Source organism: Bombina bombina, chromosome 1 (assembly GCF_027579735.1).
Source record: "Bombina bombina isolate aBomBom1 chromosome 1, aBomBom1.pri, whole genome shotgun sequence".
NCBI lineage: Eukaryota > Metazoa > Chordata > Amphibia > Anura > Bombinatoridae > Bombina > Bombina bombina.
Window position 1 is genome coordinate 798,082,583 of NC_069499.1, and position 16,677 is coordinate 798,099,259.

General features: G+C 39.9%; 1 protein-coding gene across 1 annotated transcript in view; it reads left to right on the forward strand.

Moving 5' to 3' along the window:
- FANCA (FA complementation group A) overlaps window positions 1-16,677 on the forward strand; it is a 442,214-nt gene that overhangs the window by 185,709 nt on the left and 239,828 nt on the right. Inside the window, 1 exon segment of the mRNA XM_053699359.1 lies at window positions 14,519-14,701. Within this exon segment, the coding sequence (XP_053555334.1) occupies window positions 14,519-14,701 (183 nt within the window).

Genomic DNA, 16,677 nt, shown 5'->3' on the forward strand with positions numbered 1-16,677 from the left:
GGCGTGACACTGCCGTACCCGGGATGTGGAATAGTACCTGGGGAGCTGGGGGGTGCCATTGATGTGGAGCAAGACGCAGAAGAGGACTCAGCCGAGGAAGAGGGTTATGGAAGAGGATGGAGTAGGAGGAGTAGAGGAGGTAGCAGCAGGCCTGCCTGCAAGTCGTGGCGGTGTCACCACCTCTTCTGCAGAGCCACGCATTCCATGCTTGTCAGACGTCAGCAGGTTTACCCAATGCGCAGTGTAGGTGATGTACCTGCCCTGACCATGCTTTGCAGACCAGCTATCCGTGGTCATATGGACCCTTGCCCCAACGCTGTGTGCCAGACATGCCATTACTTCCTTTTCGCACAACAGAGTACAGGTTTGGGATTGCCTTTTGTGAAAATAAATTTCTACCTTCCACTGCGGTGTCCCAAAAGATACAAATTTTTTGAAAGCATCAGACTCCACCAGCTTGTATGGTAAAAGCTGGCGGGCTAAGAGTTCAGACAAGCCAGCTGTCAGACGCCGTGCAAGGGGGTGACTTTGAGAAATTGGCTTCTTACGCTCAAACATGTCCTTGACAGACACCTGACTGTGGGCAGATGACCAGGAACTGCTACGTAAGAGAGACTCAGTGGAGGATGGTTGAGAGGGGGCAAGGAGGACAGCAGTGGTTGACGTGGCTGAAGATGCTGGAGCAGGAGGAGGAGGGCGGCTTTCAGTTTGTGTGCTGCTTCTACTCATGTGTTCTTCCCATCGGCGTTTGTGATGGGAAACCATGTGCCTTCGCAAAGCAGTTGTACCTAGGTGGGTGTTGGACTTCCCATGACTCAGTTTCTTTTGGCACAGGTTGCAAATGACATCGCTGTTGTCAGTGGCAGACACACAAAACTAATGCCACAGTGCTGAGCTCTGCGATGACGGCATTCTGGTGGTGGCAACAGCATGCGTTGATGGGCGTCGGCGTGCTGTCTGGCTGACCCTGGGTGCCGATGCATGCTGTCTGACTGTGCCACTAGCTCCTTGCGACGACCTCCCCCTGCTTCCAACTCGTCTCCTCCTCTCTGTCTCCCCATCTGAACTTTCCCCCTCCTCTTCTAGCAGGCACCCACGTGACATCCACCGACACATCATCATCAACGGCTTCACTTGTATCTGACACATCAAGAAAGGAAGCAGCAGCGGGTACAACATCATCATCACACCGTACCTCCATGTCTGTAATGCTGCCTGACTGAGACATATCACTGTTATCTACATCCTCTGTCAATGATGGTTGCGCATCACTCATTTCTTCCAACTGATGTGTCAATAACTCCTGTGACAGATCAAGTGAAGCGACTGTGGTGCTAGTGTTGGTGGTGGCGACAGGCGGGCGAGTGGCACTGGTCACTTGAGACGTGCCCAAAGCACAGCTGGACGTAGATGGTGCGTCAAGGTTAGGAGGACTAGGAGCGGAAGCTGTAGAAGATTGGGTGTCCTGTGTTAGCCATTCAACTAGGTCCTCCTCAGAACTTTTCGCGTCCCCCCTGGCATCCGGTGTCTGAACAATGTGCATATTTGTAGGGTCTAAAGGAATCACAGCACCACGACCACGACGACGGAACCTGCGGGGTGGCCTGCCTCTGTCTGTCATTTTTTTTTAAAATGGACACTTACTATACTATTACACAAATTATGAGTGGTGGCACTGGGCAAGTGGGCACAGTATACGCTGTGAGACTGACAACAAAAAAAAGACTGATGTTTCAAAGTCAAAAAAATTTTTTGTGAAATATTAGAAGTACTGTGACAACAAATATGATTGTTGGCACTAGTTGGCAAATGGGCCTGTCTGGCACACACGCTGTGAGTAAGGCAACTGCAATTAGATTAAACTAGCTGAGTCATGCTTCTTAGTCCAAAAATTATTTTAACAAAAATTGACAATACTGTTAGAACAAATATGATTGGTGGCACTAGTTGGAAACGGCAAGTGTGCCTGGCACACACGCTGGCAGGCAGGCAACTGCAATTCAATGGCACTAGGAGACTGAAGATTCACAGTCAAAAAAGTTATGATTTAATTTTTTTTCAATACTGTTACAAGAAATATGATTGGTGGCACTAGTTGGCTAGTGGGCCTGGCACACACGCTGGCAGGCAGGAGGAAAGTGCAATTCAATGGCATGAGTAAACTGATGATTCACAATCTAACAATTTTTAATTATAAATATTAACAATACTGTTACAACAAATATGATTGGTGTAACTAGTTGGCAAGTGGGCCTGGCACACAGGCTGGCAGGCAGGAGGTAACTGCAATTAAATGGCACTAGGAGACTGAAGATTCACAGTCAAAAAAGTTAGGATTTCAATTTTTTAAATACAGCTACAAGAAATATGATTGTTGGCACTAGTTGGCTAGTGGGCCTGGCACACGCTGGCTTGCAGGAGGAAACTGCAATTCAATTGCACGAGCAAACTGATGATTCACAATCTAACAATTTTTTATTTTAAATATTAACAATACTGTTACAACAACTATGATTGGTTTAACTAGTTGGCAAGTGGGCCTGGCACACAGGCTGGCACTAGTGGTGGCAGGCTGGTCTGTGAACTAATATTAAATAACACTCGAAGAGTGATGTAAAAGTTTTTTTTACAACATTTAATGTTATGTTACCACAGATAGAAGTGGTGGACTGGCACTGAGGATGGCACTAATAGCAGCCTGGCAACTAAAATTTAATAACACTAGAAGAGGACTGATGTTAAAAAAATTTTTACATAAAATTTACACTAATGTTGTTACACCAGATATAAGTGGTGGAAAAAAATAATAATTAATCTGTGTAACACTATATGATGTGGGCCAGAAACAAACAGACCTGATGGAAAAAGAAATTAAATTACACTAGCAAAATAATTTAAATTTTTTTTTTAACTTTAAAATAATGTAAAGCAGATATGAGTCGTGGCTGGTAGGTAGGGCAGCAATTTACCACAGTATGCTGTGTAAGTGAGAAACACACAGGCCTGATAGAAAATTAAATTAGATTACACTAGCAAAATAATTTAAAAGTTTTTCTTTTAAATTTAAAATAATGTTAAGCAGATATGAGCGGTGGCACTGGCTGGCTGCTACGTAGGGCAGCAATTAACAACAGTATGCTCTATAAGTCAGATAAACACAGGCCTGATAGAAAATAAAATTAGATTACACTAGCAAAATGATTTAAAGATTTTTTTTTTTAATTTAAAGGGACATAATACTCATATGCTAAATCACTTGAAACTGATGCAGTATAACTGTAAAAAGCTGACAGGAAAATATCACCTGAGCATTTCTATGTAAAAAAGGAAGATATTTTACCTCACAATCTCCTCAGCTAAGCAGAGTAAGTTCTGTGTAAAAAGTCAAACTCAGCTGCTCCCAGCTGCTCCCAGCTGCAGGTAAAAATTTTTAAAAAAAATGAAGAAATGAACAGCAGCCAATCAGCATCAGCAGTGCTGAGGTCATGAACTCTTTTACTGTGATCTCATGAGATTTGACTTAACTCTCATGAGATTTCATAGTAAGCTTCCTTTACCTGATTGGTGAAATAATATGAGAGTGCACAATGCTCATCCCTTCTGCTGTCCTAGGACAGACACACTAAAATGCTGCTTAGAAATCCTTTACAATGGGAGGTGGCTACTGAGGAACTTTTGAGGTAAAATATCTTTCTTTTTTACATAGAGATGTTCAGGTGATATTTTCTAGACAGCTTTTTACAGCTATGCTGCATCAATTTCAAGTGTTTAAACATTTGGGTATTATGGCCCTTTAAAGAAAAAGGTTAAGCACATATGAGTTGTGGCTGATAGCCTTGGAAGGGCAGTAATTAAAAACAGTAGGCTCTGTAAGTCAGATACACACAGGCCTGATAGAAAATAAAATTAGATTACACTAGCAAAATTATTTAAAGTTTTTTGGGGGGGAATTTAAAAAAAGGTTAAACACATATGAGTCGTGGCTGATAGACTAGGGAGGGCAGCAATTAAACACAGTATGCTCTGTAAGTCAGCAAAACACACAGGCCTGATAGAAAATGAAATTATATTACACTAGCAAAATGATTTAAAAGTTTTTTTTTAAATTTAAAATAATGTTATAAGCAGATATGAGTGGTGGCTGGCACAGAGCAATGAACCAGAGTATATGCTGTGTGAGCCTGAGAGACACATGCCTGATAGAAACTGAAAATAAATTACACTAGCAAAATAATTTCAAATTTTTGTTGGTTAAATTTAAACTAATGTTGTTAGGCAGATATCAGTTGTGGCACTAATCACAGCATATGCTGTGAGCCTCACACACAGGCTGAAAGCCAGGCAAATGAAAATAAAAATATAAAGAAAAAAAACGACTGAAGTTATAGCCCTAAAAAGGGCTTTTTGGGGTGCTGTCTTTGCAGCAGAGATGAGAAGAGTCATTCAGGACTGTAGTGGACACTAAATACACTAGCCTAGCTATCTATTTCCCTATAATATCAGCAGAAGCAACACAAAAGGTCCTCTCTCTAACAAAGCAAAATCGTTATGAGTCTAAAATGGCTGCTGCCAAGAAGCTGGGAGGGTCTGTGAGGGAGTGTCTGATGCTGATTGGCTCTAATGTGTCAGAAGGCTGTGACATACAGGGTCAAAGTTTCCTCAATGATGACACATAGGGGGCGGATCGAACAAGCTATGTTCGCCGGGAACTGTTCTCCGGCGAACAGTTCGCAACATCACTATTGTTATATATCACTGGACATGTTTAGTTTTCAGACACATAAGAGTTAAAGGGACATGAAATCCAAAGTTTTTCTTTCATAATTCAGGCAGAGAATACACCTTTCCAATTTACTTCTATTAACTAATTTGCTTCATTCTCTTGGTATATTTTGCTGAAAAAGCAACAATGTACCACTGGGAGTTAACTGAGCACATCAGGTGAGCCAATAATATGAGGCATATATTTACAGCCACCAATCAGCCACTCCTGAACCTACCTAGGTATCTATTTTTTTAGCAAATAATACCAAGAGAGCAAAACAAATTAGATAATAGAAGTAAATTGGAAATTTGTTTAAAATCACATGCTCTATCTGAATAAAATATTTGTATTATTATTATTTAAATATACTCCATTTCATTTTCAAGTGGTAAATATTACCTCTTGGACTTGGTGCTCTCTAACAAATACACATAGCAGATGTTGACAGAAACCATCAGCAGAAGTGGGATGTCTGGTCATATGCAACTTACATCCACAGATGCATCAACACATTTCCCTCATTGTTGTGATACTGTGTGTTCTTCACTAGTGTATTCACAGTTTTTTTAGCTATAAAACTCTACTTGATGATGAAAATCCACAAGAAAAAAAGAAAAGCAAAACAAGTTTTCCAACTTCAATGATGATTTATGCATATTGTAGATTAAAAAAGGAAGTTATAGTCTAGTGGAATTTATTTGTATGTATTAGATTTTATATTTATTTATTTGTAGAGCTGTTAAAACATACAATTGAAACTACAAAAATGATGAAGGTTTATAGGAACCTGCCTGTAAGCTGCCAGCTAATGTAGGCCACTTTGTAAAAAGGTGGTGTACAGGACAGGTAGACTGGTGAGCTTACATGTTAAAGGGACAGTTCACCCAAAAACTTTCTCCCCTTTAAATTATTCCCAATTATCCTTTTTACCCGCCAGAGTGTATTAAATTGGTTGCAAGTAGCTCCTTTACTCATATTTCGGCATTTGAAATAGCTGATTTAGCCTGTGGTTTCCCAACCTATACTGAAAGTTTTGATACTGGCGTATACGCTATTGACAAGCCTAAGTAAACACAATCAGCAGAAGGAATTAAACTCACAGTGGGGGGGGGGGGGCAGGATAGTTAAGTAATAAAATGATAATTTTCCATTGTTCTCTCTATGTATTGAGCTTTGGTGTTCCAGACAAATATAAAATAAGAAAGCAAGTGTGTGTACACCAAGATCTGATATTACCTGAAGCTCAACCCATTGTAATAGGCTGTGGTTTCAAAGCACAAAACCAGCTACTTCAGATAAACAAATAAACCAGAAAATGCAATTTCTCAAATATTTTATACTCTGCAGTTGGTATAACAAGTAATTTAAAATACATTTATGGAAAAACAATTTTACAGTGTACTGTCCCTTTAAAGGGAGTATGGAGTAGGTGTTGTCTGAGGGGAGAAAATGGAGATAGATTAAAGGGAAATAAAACACATTGAGACTTCAATATAAATTATTGAATTATGCACAGTAAAACAACATTCTACTTTAATTATCTTTAATTTAACTCTGGAAATTGTGTTTTTTTCCAATTTTATGCATCTGAAGACTTCACAAGCTTTATTCCTGCCACATATATTTACCTAAATGACCTCTGTCCTGGGAAGAGGAAATGTTTGTAGGGAAGGGAAGAGATAATATTGGTGCTTGTTTGATGAATGGGATTATGAAAACAGGTCATAGTCTTTCAAGATTTGGGAGGAAGATCTGCCTTCCACTTAAAGGGATAGGAAAGTCAAAATTAAACTTGCATGATTCAGAGTGTAATTTTAAGACACTTTTTTTTTTTGAGTTTTGAAAAAGCTTTATTGAAATAACATCAAACATTTACAAGCAGAGAATAAAACACTCACAACATAAGTCTGTTGGCAATCATCGAAATCCCAGTGTTTCAGTTCTTACATTTGTTGTGGGTTAAACAAAATAATACAATAAGAAATGGACTAGAAAGGCCATCAAACAACAATTATCAATATTGGTTACATAGAGAATTGTCAATATGAATTTTGCAAGTGTTTAGCAGGACATAAAGAAAAAGAAGCATAGACAAACGAAGGAAAGGAACAGGAAAGAAAAAGAAGAGAAGAGGTTAAATACACGTGTTCCTGAGTGAAGTGAAATAAAGTTTGCTGAGGGATATTAAAATTACAGTATGGGCTTACCCCTATCAAGGGTGTTAGGTTATCTTGCGTCCTCCTGGTAATTAGCTGCGGGGTCTGGATTCCCATAGGAAGAGAATCTCGCAATAGAAATCCAATTGGTTAATGGAGAAGTAATGAAACCTCTCTAGTCGTATATCTACTCGTCAGTCGTAGGAGTAATCTCCTTTTTCCATTTCCGAGGAATGACTTGCTTAGCACTATTCAGTGCAATGTGTAGAAGCCTAGTGTGGGCCTTAGATTGCATTTTGGGAATATCATGGAAGAGTAAAACTACTGGATCTAGAGGAATGTCGCGTCCTAGGAGTTTGCTAATTTCCTTAGTTATGGAGCACCAAAACGGCTGAATACTAGGACATGATCACCAAATATGGTACATGGAACCCTCTTGGTTGCACTTCCTCCAGCATCTGTTAGATGTCAGGGGAAAGATGTATTGTAGGCGTTGCGGGGTCAAATACGATCTCATTAAGAGTTTATAATTGACTTCCAGCAGGGAGGCCGAGTGAGAAGATTTGGCTATGTTGTGGAAAATTTTATTCCATTCCTCTACTGATACTTGCCCCGCAAGGTCTTTTTGCCATTTTTGTGTGTATGAAGGAAGGTGGTCTGTTGGAGGTGAGTTCAGAATAGCATACAAAAGAGATATAGTATGGGCTGGTTGGTGAGGTGCACTACAGAGTTGTTCAAATCTAGTGCGAGTACGCACCAGATCCTGTTTGTTTTTATGAGTGTTGCTAAAATGTGTCAGCTGATTATATCTTAGCTAGGTAGCGAAGAAGTCGTTCTCCAAGTTTTGCATTTGTGTCATTGGGATTATTTTTGTTGCCTCCGTCAACAGATAGACCAGGAGAAGTCCATGGATGTCTAGTTTTAAATTGTTTGGTGGAGAATTCCCACCAAGAAGTCAGGATTGGAGAGTGATGGTGTGAGAGGGGATGGGATACTAGAGAACGAGGTGTTTTTCTGTATCTGTCTAGACCATACCTGAAAAGTTTCTTTTATAATGGGATAGTTTTGGATTGTAGAAGTTTGGTGTTCAGGGGGAAGCCAACAATAGCTCCCTAGTTGGGGTATCCCCGTTAAGTCGTGTTCCAGGGAGACCCAGGCTTTAGATGAAGTTGCCGACTGGTAACACCAATCAACAATCCTCTGAAGGATAGTGGCATCTTTGTAATTCTCGAGATTTGGTACACCTAGCCCTCCCCTAGTTGGATGCAGATATAGTGTTGTTTTAGATATCCTTGGTGGTCTTTTACGCCATATGTAAGAGTTAGTGATGGACTGTAGTGTAGGGAGTAATTTTAAGACACTTTTAATTTCACTTCTTTTTTCAAATGTGCTTTGTTCTCTAGGTATCCCTGCACATATCCTACACTAGTGAGTGCTAGCCGCTGATTGGTGCCTGTATGGTCTCTTGTGATTGGCTAACTTGAAGTGTTCAGCTAGCTGCCAGTGTTCTTTCAGCAAAGGAGAATGAACCAAATTTTATAATAGACGTAAATTGGAAAGTTGATTAAAATGATATGTTCTGTCTAAATCAGAAAACAAAATGTGGTCCTTTTAAAGGGTACACACCTGAACTTTCAGTAATCTAAGAGCCAATCTTAAACTTCCGCCATCCTGAATTAAATTCAGTATCTGTAAAACAGATAAAGGAAATAAAGTGAAAAGTATTTGTTTCAAAACATTTAGAAAAAGAACCAATGTAAAGTATTAATCCTTAGATATTACTAGTTTGCAGGTCTGCACAAGTATGGAAACCACCTCGTCCAAAAAGTTCATAATTCTATTGAATTATGGGGTTCAGAAGCCAAGCTGTAGGGGCAAGAACTTCCATGTCTTCATAATGATATGGACATTGAAATAGAAAACACAAATTGGTGAAATAGCTAGTAAATCTTCCTTCTAAAAGACCTTTTTGCCTAAGCTATCTTATCTAGAAAATGTAATCTGAGCTTTTTGTATTTCTCTCCTTTTCTGAAATGTAATTTTTTTTTAAAGCTCACATAAACATTAGTGTTCGTCCCAAGACCTTTTTAGCAGGTGCACCACCTGGCTGATTTTACTGACCACCCGGCAAAAATTTTAGCTAATATTAAAAATATTCAAATTTGATTGCAAAAATTATCATTAAATACATTTATGTTAAATTATGCAATTAATCTGTGTTTTGGATAGCAGTAAATAATATAATAGACAATATTACACTGCCCCAACCCAACTTTTCTTTGGAGAATACTGAACTGTATGTTGTCACAGCACAGCAAGATTGTATTGGTGTTGTCCCTAAAATGATCTTTGTCTTTTTATAGTAAAGGAGAAAAACTGCTTAGTTTACATCATTTTTGATAGTAAAAATAGACTGCTTACAATGCTTTTATTGCTAACCACTATATTATTTCCCTTTCATGGATAGGAAGAAGGCTTTGGCAAATGGTTTGTAGAAATGGGCACTAGACCCCACTGCTTTTTGTTTTTAATTATCATAATTTAATTTATCTTAGCTTATCCCCATTGGAACAAGGAACTCCAATAGGGATGGACAGAACTAGACTCCTGCATTCTTAGTGTATAGTATTTCCTGTTGCCATATACCAGGTGGTGTGAAATTTGATGTACACCACGTCTGGTAGAGTCTTCCCAGTGCATAGTCATTCTAGTCCCCAGATACTCTCTACCTGTAGGTCCAGTGGTAGGAGACATGTAGAGATGCTGCCATCACGTGTGTGCATGGACTGTACGGTTAACTTTTTACTTTAGCCTTTCTATTAGAATGGGTATGATGTCATGGTTAAACACGCAATAAGCAGTAAAAGATGAGGAGCATGGACTTTTTAAAATCTCCAAGTTACGGGCTACAGATGTCACTCTATCTCATCCTGTACTCCTGAGGTGCTTCCTTTTGAATTTGTCCTGTGTGAACTACAATCTGTGTAACTTCACTTCTAATATGTTTAGGGGACTATATTTTCCTTTCTATCAGTGGTAGATTCTGCACAAATACACACACAAAAAAAGGAGGAGTTTGCCATTTCTAAAAAGTGAGTTAATTTAAAGGGACAGTCTACATTGATATGAAACTTATATTGTTATAATCATTGCCCCCAGAGTATTATGTCTAACCTGCATGTCAGTATACTGTGCACACCGAGTTTTTAAATATTTGAAAAAGTTTCACGCCGTTCTGAAAGTTAAAATGGCCCCAAAACTCTGCCTAGACATGCCATCACACATACATCACTTCAGCTTCTTCCCTGATTGTCCCATGAAATCACAAATAAACTTCATCTTGCGTTCCCGTTCTTATGCTCATGCACATTCTGGCCATAGTAACGTCATCGTTCAGAGAAATCCGGAACATTAAGCACAGAACACTACGGATCAGTGTGTGTGTTGCGCGAAGTTGAAGTGAAGGAAATGGATCTGTTCATACTTGTGACTGAGCCTCATCTGTGACAGCATTGGTAAGTATTTGTAAGATTCCCACAGTACCACACACCGTAGCACTGCCTTATTTTTTTGTGTATTGAATCTGACCCTCTGTTTCTCCCACTTTCTCACAACGAGTCTATCATTATGTTTTTTTGTCACCCACCTTTTATTATTCCTATATTCTCCACCTTTCATCCTTTCCTACACTGTTTTACCTCCAAATCTCTTGTCGCCCCCGTCATGTTATCCCCTGGCACAGAGTCTATAAATGTCTCCCCTCAGTGACCTTTCACACTATTTGAGAATCCCACATGTTCCAAAATTCACCTTGCACTTTATTTCGATGTGTGATCTCATGCCCCAGATAAACATTGAATCCAAATTAGTACAATATATACATATGCATAAATCGGCAGGAGAGCTGTGAACATACAAACTGTGTGTAAGGCACTGCAGAGAATAAGAGGAATTGGAAGAGAGGGGGGCAACAGAGATTTGGAGGGTAAAACAGTGTAGGAATGGATAGTGGAGACTATTGGAATGAGAAGCGGTGGGTGACAGAAAGACATAATGAAAGAATTGAAGCAAGAAAGTGTAAGATGATGTGTAATGGAGTAATGTCAGAAAGACATTATTAGAATTCATGCACCAAATGTTGATGATAAACTCTTCTGAGGAAATACACCAACCAGAACTTGCATATGGAAGAGCTGGTTCGATACGAAATGTGCTCCAAAACTTTTCCAGTATTGCTCTGCTCGTATTGGATACACTGCTCATGCTCAATAGCTCACGCACAACGCCATGACTTCATCAAGTTACACAGGCATGAGATTAAAAAAAAAGAAAATTCATCGGGATGAAGACGACGATGGTAGTGAAGTTTAGGGGCCATTTTTACTTTCAGAACGACGTGAATCTATTTCAAATATCTTAAAATCTGGCATACGAACATGTGGGTAAAGCATAATACTTTGGGCGCAATGATTATAAAAATGTAAGTTATATATCAATGTGTTTCGGCTGAGGTAGCCTTAATCATAGACTTGCAACACTTGTATAGTTCCCTTCTTTTTAAACAAGCCTAAAAACAGGTTGAAAATTCCCTGGTACCAGTGAAAAGTTTTTAACCACATTAGAACCGTTTAAATAATCTAACAATAAATACAAGTAGTTAAAATCAATGGAAAAAGTTCAAAAATAAACATTAAGAAGAAAAAAAATTTCCTTATACACTATCTGACTTCACTATTAGCACAAAGGAAAATATTTTATATCATAATCTACAATTATAAAATTGTATTATACATAAAAGAAATATGCCCCCAATATTTTTTTCTAAAATACATATATTACAAATAGCTATCACATAATATTTTTCCAAGTGTTAATTATATCACCCTTAACATTAAAACCCAATGGGCAAATCCTGAAAATGTTGACTACAACATCTCTAAGTTTAAATGTAAGCTATTTCCTTCTTAATATAAGGAGAGTCCACGGCTTCATTCCTTACTTTTGAGAAATACTGAACCTGGCCACCAGGAGAAGCCAAAGGCTTAAATACCTCTCCCACTTCCCCCATCCCCCAGTCATTCTTTGCCTTTCATCACAGGAGGATGGCAGAGAAGTGTCAGAAGATTTCGGAGTAGTTCCTTAGGAGGGGTATCTGCCATTCAGTATTGGACTGGAGTTTTAAGTAGTCTTGTCAGCCTCTCAGTGAGAGCATTGACGAAAGTTAGTCTGCGAACCCATTCAGACTGCCTGCTAACAGCTCCTTAAGCAATCAGTGTTGAAAAGTTTCACTGCCTGCTCGTTTTTTCACTCAAGTCCATTTCAGGAGTGATGCTACAAGACTGTCACACTTGAGAGGCTGTGTTTCTGTTCCTTAGCATGGATTCTGGTAAGATCATTTCAATTTTTACACATGTTAAAAACGCTAGAAGACAGGGTCACAGTTTGACTCCTTTTATCTTAATAGAATCATAGGTTGATATCTCCTGAGGGAGGTTTTTAAACAGTGGGGATTAATCAAATGTGATGCTTTGATTTGATTTTATGCTGCTTTATGTGTGAGAATTCATTGGGCTCATAGACTGTTTATGTGGCTGGAACACACAGGTTTTTACTTTCACTTTAAACGTTGCATAGCTTGTAGCTTGGCACGCTTTTTCCCATAGCAGGGGCAGTCCTGCCTTGCGCACCACGTGACCGGGAGTGGTCTCGCTTTCATTTCCTCTTTCCTGACTGAGCTAGCTGTTGGAGAAGACGTTTTTTTCTCTGTTGTGTCTGTGTCTTGGAGGTAGTGAGTGCCCCAGCCATTGGGAGTATAAAGGTGCCGTTTTTCTGAGAAATAAAAAGATTGTTTTATTCTGTGTCCTACTGTCATTAGTGTAAGCTATAGAGGATTCTGATATTCTTGAGGGTACTCCCTCTATTCCAAATAGTAATACCTGTTTATATTGTGAGGAGGCCTTGGTATGCCCACCCTCTCAACTATATTACACATGCCTCAACAAAGTTATGTCTAAGAAGCGTAACCCCTTTAGTACCACTGAGCCGTCCACCTCTGAGGACTCGCCGTCCAGTGAGGTGCATACCCATCAGTCATCTCCCAGCTTCCCGTAGCACGCCTGATCCTCCGTCTGGAGGGCACAGTTAAAGACGGCGGTGTCTGGGGCCCTTAGTGCTTTACCTTGCCCTGCCAAGCGCAAGCGAAAGGTTAAACATAACTCTCCTGTCCAGGGGTCGTCAAGTGATTTATTTAATTTATCTGTTTTTCAATTATCCAAGGACAGGTCACACTCTGAGTGAGTCTTCAGAGGGTGAACTTTCTGGATCGTAGTCTACTTCCTCTAGGCCTCCTGCTGCGGAGGAACGAGCCTTTAGATTTAAGATTGAACACTTACACTTTCTTCTAAAAGAGGTTCTTTCTACATTAAAGGTTCCAGAGGCCAAGCTGCCTGATGAACCTTTGATCCCTAAATTAGACAGAGTGTACAAGGACAGGGTAGAGCCATTGACTTTTCCTGTACCTGTAAAAATGGCGAACATTATTAAGAGCAAGTTGGATAGAATTGGATCTTCCCCTTCGTCTTCCTTTAAAAAAATATTTCCGGTCCCGGACTCTCAATTGGAGTTGTGGGGTTCCGTCCCTAAGGTGGATGGTGCTATCTCCACACTGGCCAAGCGTACTACTATCCCACTTGAGGATAGTTCGTCGTTCAGAGAGCCAATGGGCAAGAAGATGGAAGCTTTTCTCAGTTGCTGGAGCTGCTGCCTACTGGTGCGACTCCTTATCGAATTGATCGAGGTGGAGGGGTCCCCTCAACGTTATCCAAGAAAGAATTAAGGCCTTGAGAATTGCTAATTTTTTTATCTGTGATGTAAACATGCAGATCATTCGCCTAAACACTAAGATTTCTGGTTTCTCAGTGCAGACCCGTCGGGCGCTCTGACTGAAATCCTGGTCTGCGGATATGACTTCTAAGTCTAGACTCCTTTCCCTTCCTTTTAAGGGAAAGATTTTATTTGGTCTAGGCCTGGACTCCATTATCTCCATGGTTAAAAGGGGGTAAATGTGCCTTCCTACCACAGGATAAAAAGAACAAGTTTAAGGGACAAGGCTCTAATTTTCGTTCTGAGAAATCCCAATGACAACAGTCCTCCTCTAAGCCCGAGCAAGCCAAGAGTACTTGGAAGCCGGCTCAATCCTGGAATAAATCCAAGCAGAACAAGAAGCCCACTGAGACCAAGTCAGCACGAAGGGGCGGCCCCCGATCCATCGCTGGATTGTGTAGGGGGCAGACTGTCGCTGTTTTCAGATGCTTGATTCAGGGACGTGCAAGATACATGGGTCCTGGAGGTCATATCTCAGGGTGGCCCCCTAAATTATATTTTTCTTCTGGCACCTTTTATACCCTGATATTTCTCCTACTGTTCCTTGTTCCCTCGGCAGAATGACTGGGAGATGGGGAGTCTGGGGTGTCTTTGCCTCCTCCTGGTGGCCAGGTTCAGTATTTCCCAACAGTACGGAATGAAGCCGTGGACTCTCCTTATACAGAAGGAAATGAAATTATCTGTTAAGCATAATTTATGTTTTTCTTGTTTGCAGTTGCAACATCTTCTTCCTCGGTTGATCCCAGAGACACGAAAACAAGTAATACGGGGGGATGAAATGGACACACTCCTTCCATGGAAATCGCTCTCCCAGCCAGCTTCTGGTTGGAAAGAAGCAGCCCTGATTCTGTGGCATCAGCGTTCCCTGCAGGACCTGATAGGAAGGAAGCCATTCCATGTAAGAATGAATGCACCATTGACTAATCTAGAAGCGTAGCTTCTGTAGTGTCTTAAAAGATTATCAACCGACTGTATTTTTAAAATATATATTGATATTTCAATGTTTTATGTAAACGCTATAGAAACTGAAATTGTTTTTTTTTTTTTATTTGTTTTTTTTAAATGAACATTTAGGACATTCATAGAAAATAGGAATAATTGCAGCATTATCTGTCCAGCAAGGAACATTCTGATCTGGGTTAAAGGGCTAGTAAACCTAGCAAATAATGTTATATAATTCGGCACATAGTGCAGAATTATATAACATTAGTTTAGCGCCAGGTTTCTAAAGCAAATTGTTAGATATTTAGCAAAGAAAACAGAACGCCGCTCCTGGCTCTACTGAGCAGGTCTGTTTTCTTCTGCTAAGCGCATCTGGGCACGCTGTCTAGTGACAGCGTGTCCGATCTCGCTATTAAAATCAATGTAGCCCGCTCTGGTCTGGTAGCGGGAGTGAGCTTCATTGAGTTTAATAGTGCGATCGGACCGGCTGTGATTAGACAGCGTGCCCAGATGCGCTTAGCAGAAGAAAACAGACCTGCTCAGTAAAGCCAGGAGCTGCGTTCTGTTTTCTTTGCTAAATATCTATCTAACAATTTGCTTTAGAAACCTGGTGCTAAGCTAATGTTATATAATTCTGCACTATGTGCCAAATTATATAACATTATTTGCTAGGTTTACTAGCCCTTTAAGGGTAAATGTGCAATTGGTGTGGGAGCTTATAATATAACTCAGTGGTAATATGAGGACAGCTAGTGGTGTTTCATGAAGCTGAAAAGTACTTTATTAGTTAACTAGCCGATAAGCCTGCCCAGAGGGCAGTCTATGTTTAAAAAAATACAAATCCCCAAGCCAAAGTTACAAAAAATAAAAAAGTAAAATTACAGAAAAAAATAAACAAAGCTATCCAAAATAAAAAGTTTAAACCTAAACTAATACCCCTATAAAAATAAAAAATCCCCCCCAATTAAAAACACCCCCTAATCTAATACTAAACTACCAATAGCCCTTAAAAGGGCCTTTTGTAGGGCATTGCCCTAAGTTAAACAGCTATTTCTTCTACTAGATACGACAAGTCCACGGATTCATCCTTACTTGTGGGATATTATCCTCCTGCTAACAGGAAGTGGTAAAGAGCACCACAGCAGAGCTGTCTATATAGCTCCTCCCTTGACTCCACCCCCCAGTCATTCTCTTTGCCTACACTAAGTAATAGGAAGAGGTAAAATGAAAGAGGGGATAAAATTATAGTTTTATTTTCTTCAAGCAAGACTTTTTTATTTTAAATGGTACCGGTGTGTGCTATTTTTTCTCAGGCAGCAGATGGATGAAGATTTCTGCCTGGAGACTGATGATCTTAGCAGTTGTCACTAAGATCCAGAATAGTTCCCACAGAATGGCTGAGGAGTACTTGAGAAGCTTCAGTGTGAGGAACGTTTTTCATGCTACAAGCATTGAGGTATGTTCAGTCATTTTTTTCTGGAGAGACTGTGTTATTTCAGAACTGACTGACATAGTTCCCTTAAGGGAAGGGGTAAGCAGTAATCCTACATGTAAAGAAGGGGGTATTACTGAAACCTGTTTATTTTGAAACAATTGATTGACACTGTTATCATAATGTTTTGTGGGCAAAACGTTTTCATGTTTCTCCTGTTAAGTGTAGTCAGTCCACGGGTCATCCATTACTTATGGGATTATAACTCCTCCCTAACAGGAAGTGCAAGAGGATCACCCAAGCAGAGCTGCTATATAGCTCCTCCCCTCTACGTCATACCCAGTCATTCTCTTGCACCTAACTAATAGATAGGATGTGTGAGAGGACAGTGGTTATTAAAACTTAGTTTTTTATTTCTTCAATCAAAAGTTTGTTATTTTAAACGGCACCGGAGTGTGTTGTTTTTTCTCAGGCAGCATTAGAAGAAGAATCTACCTGAG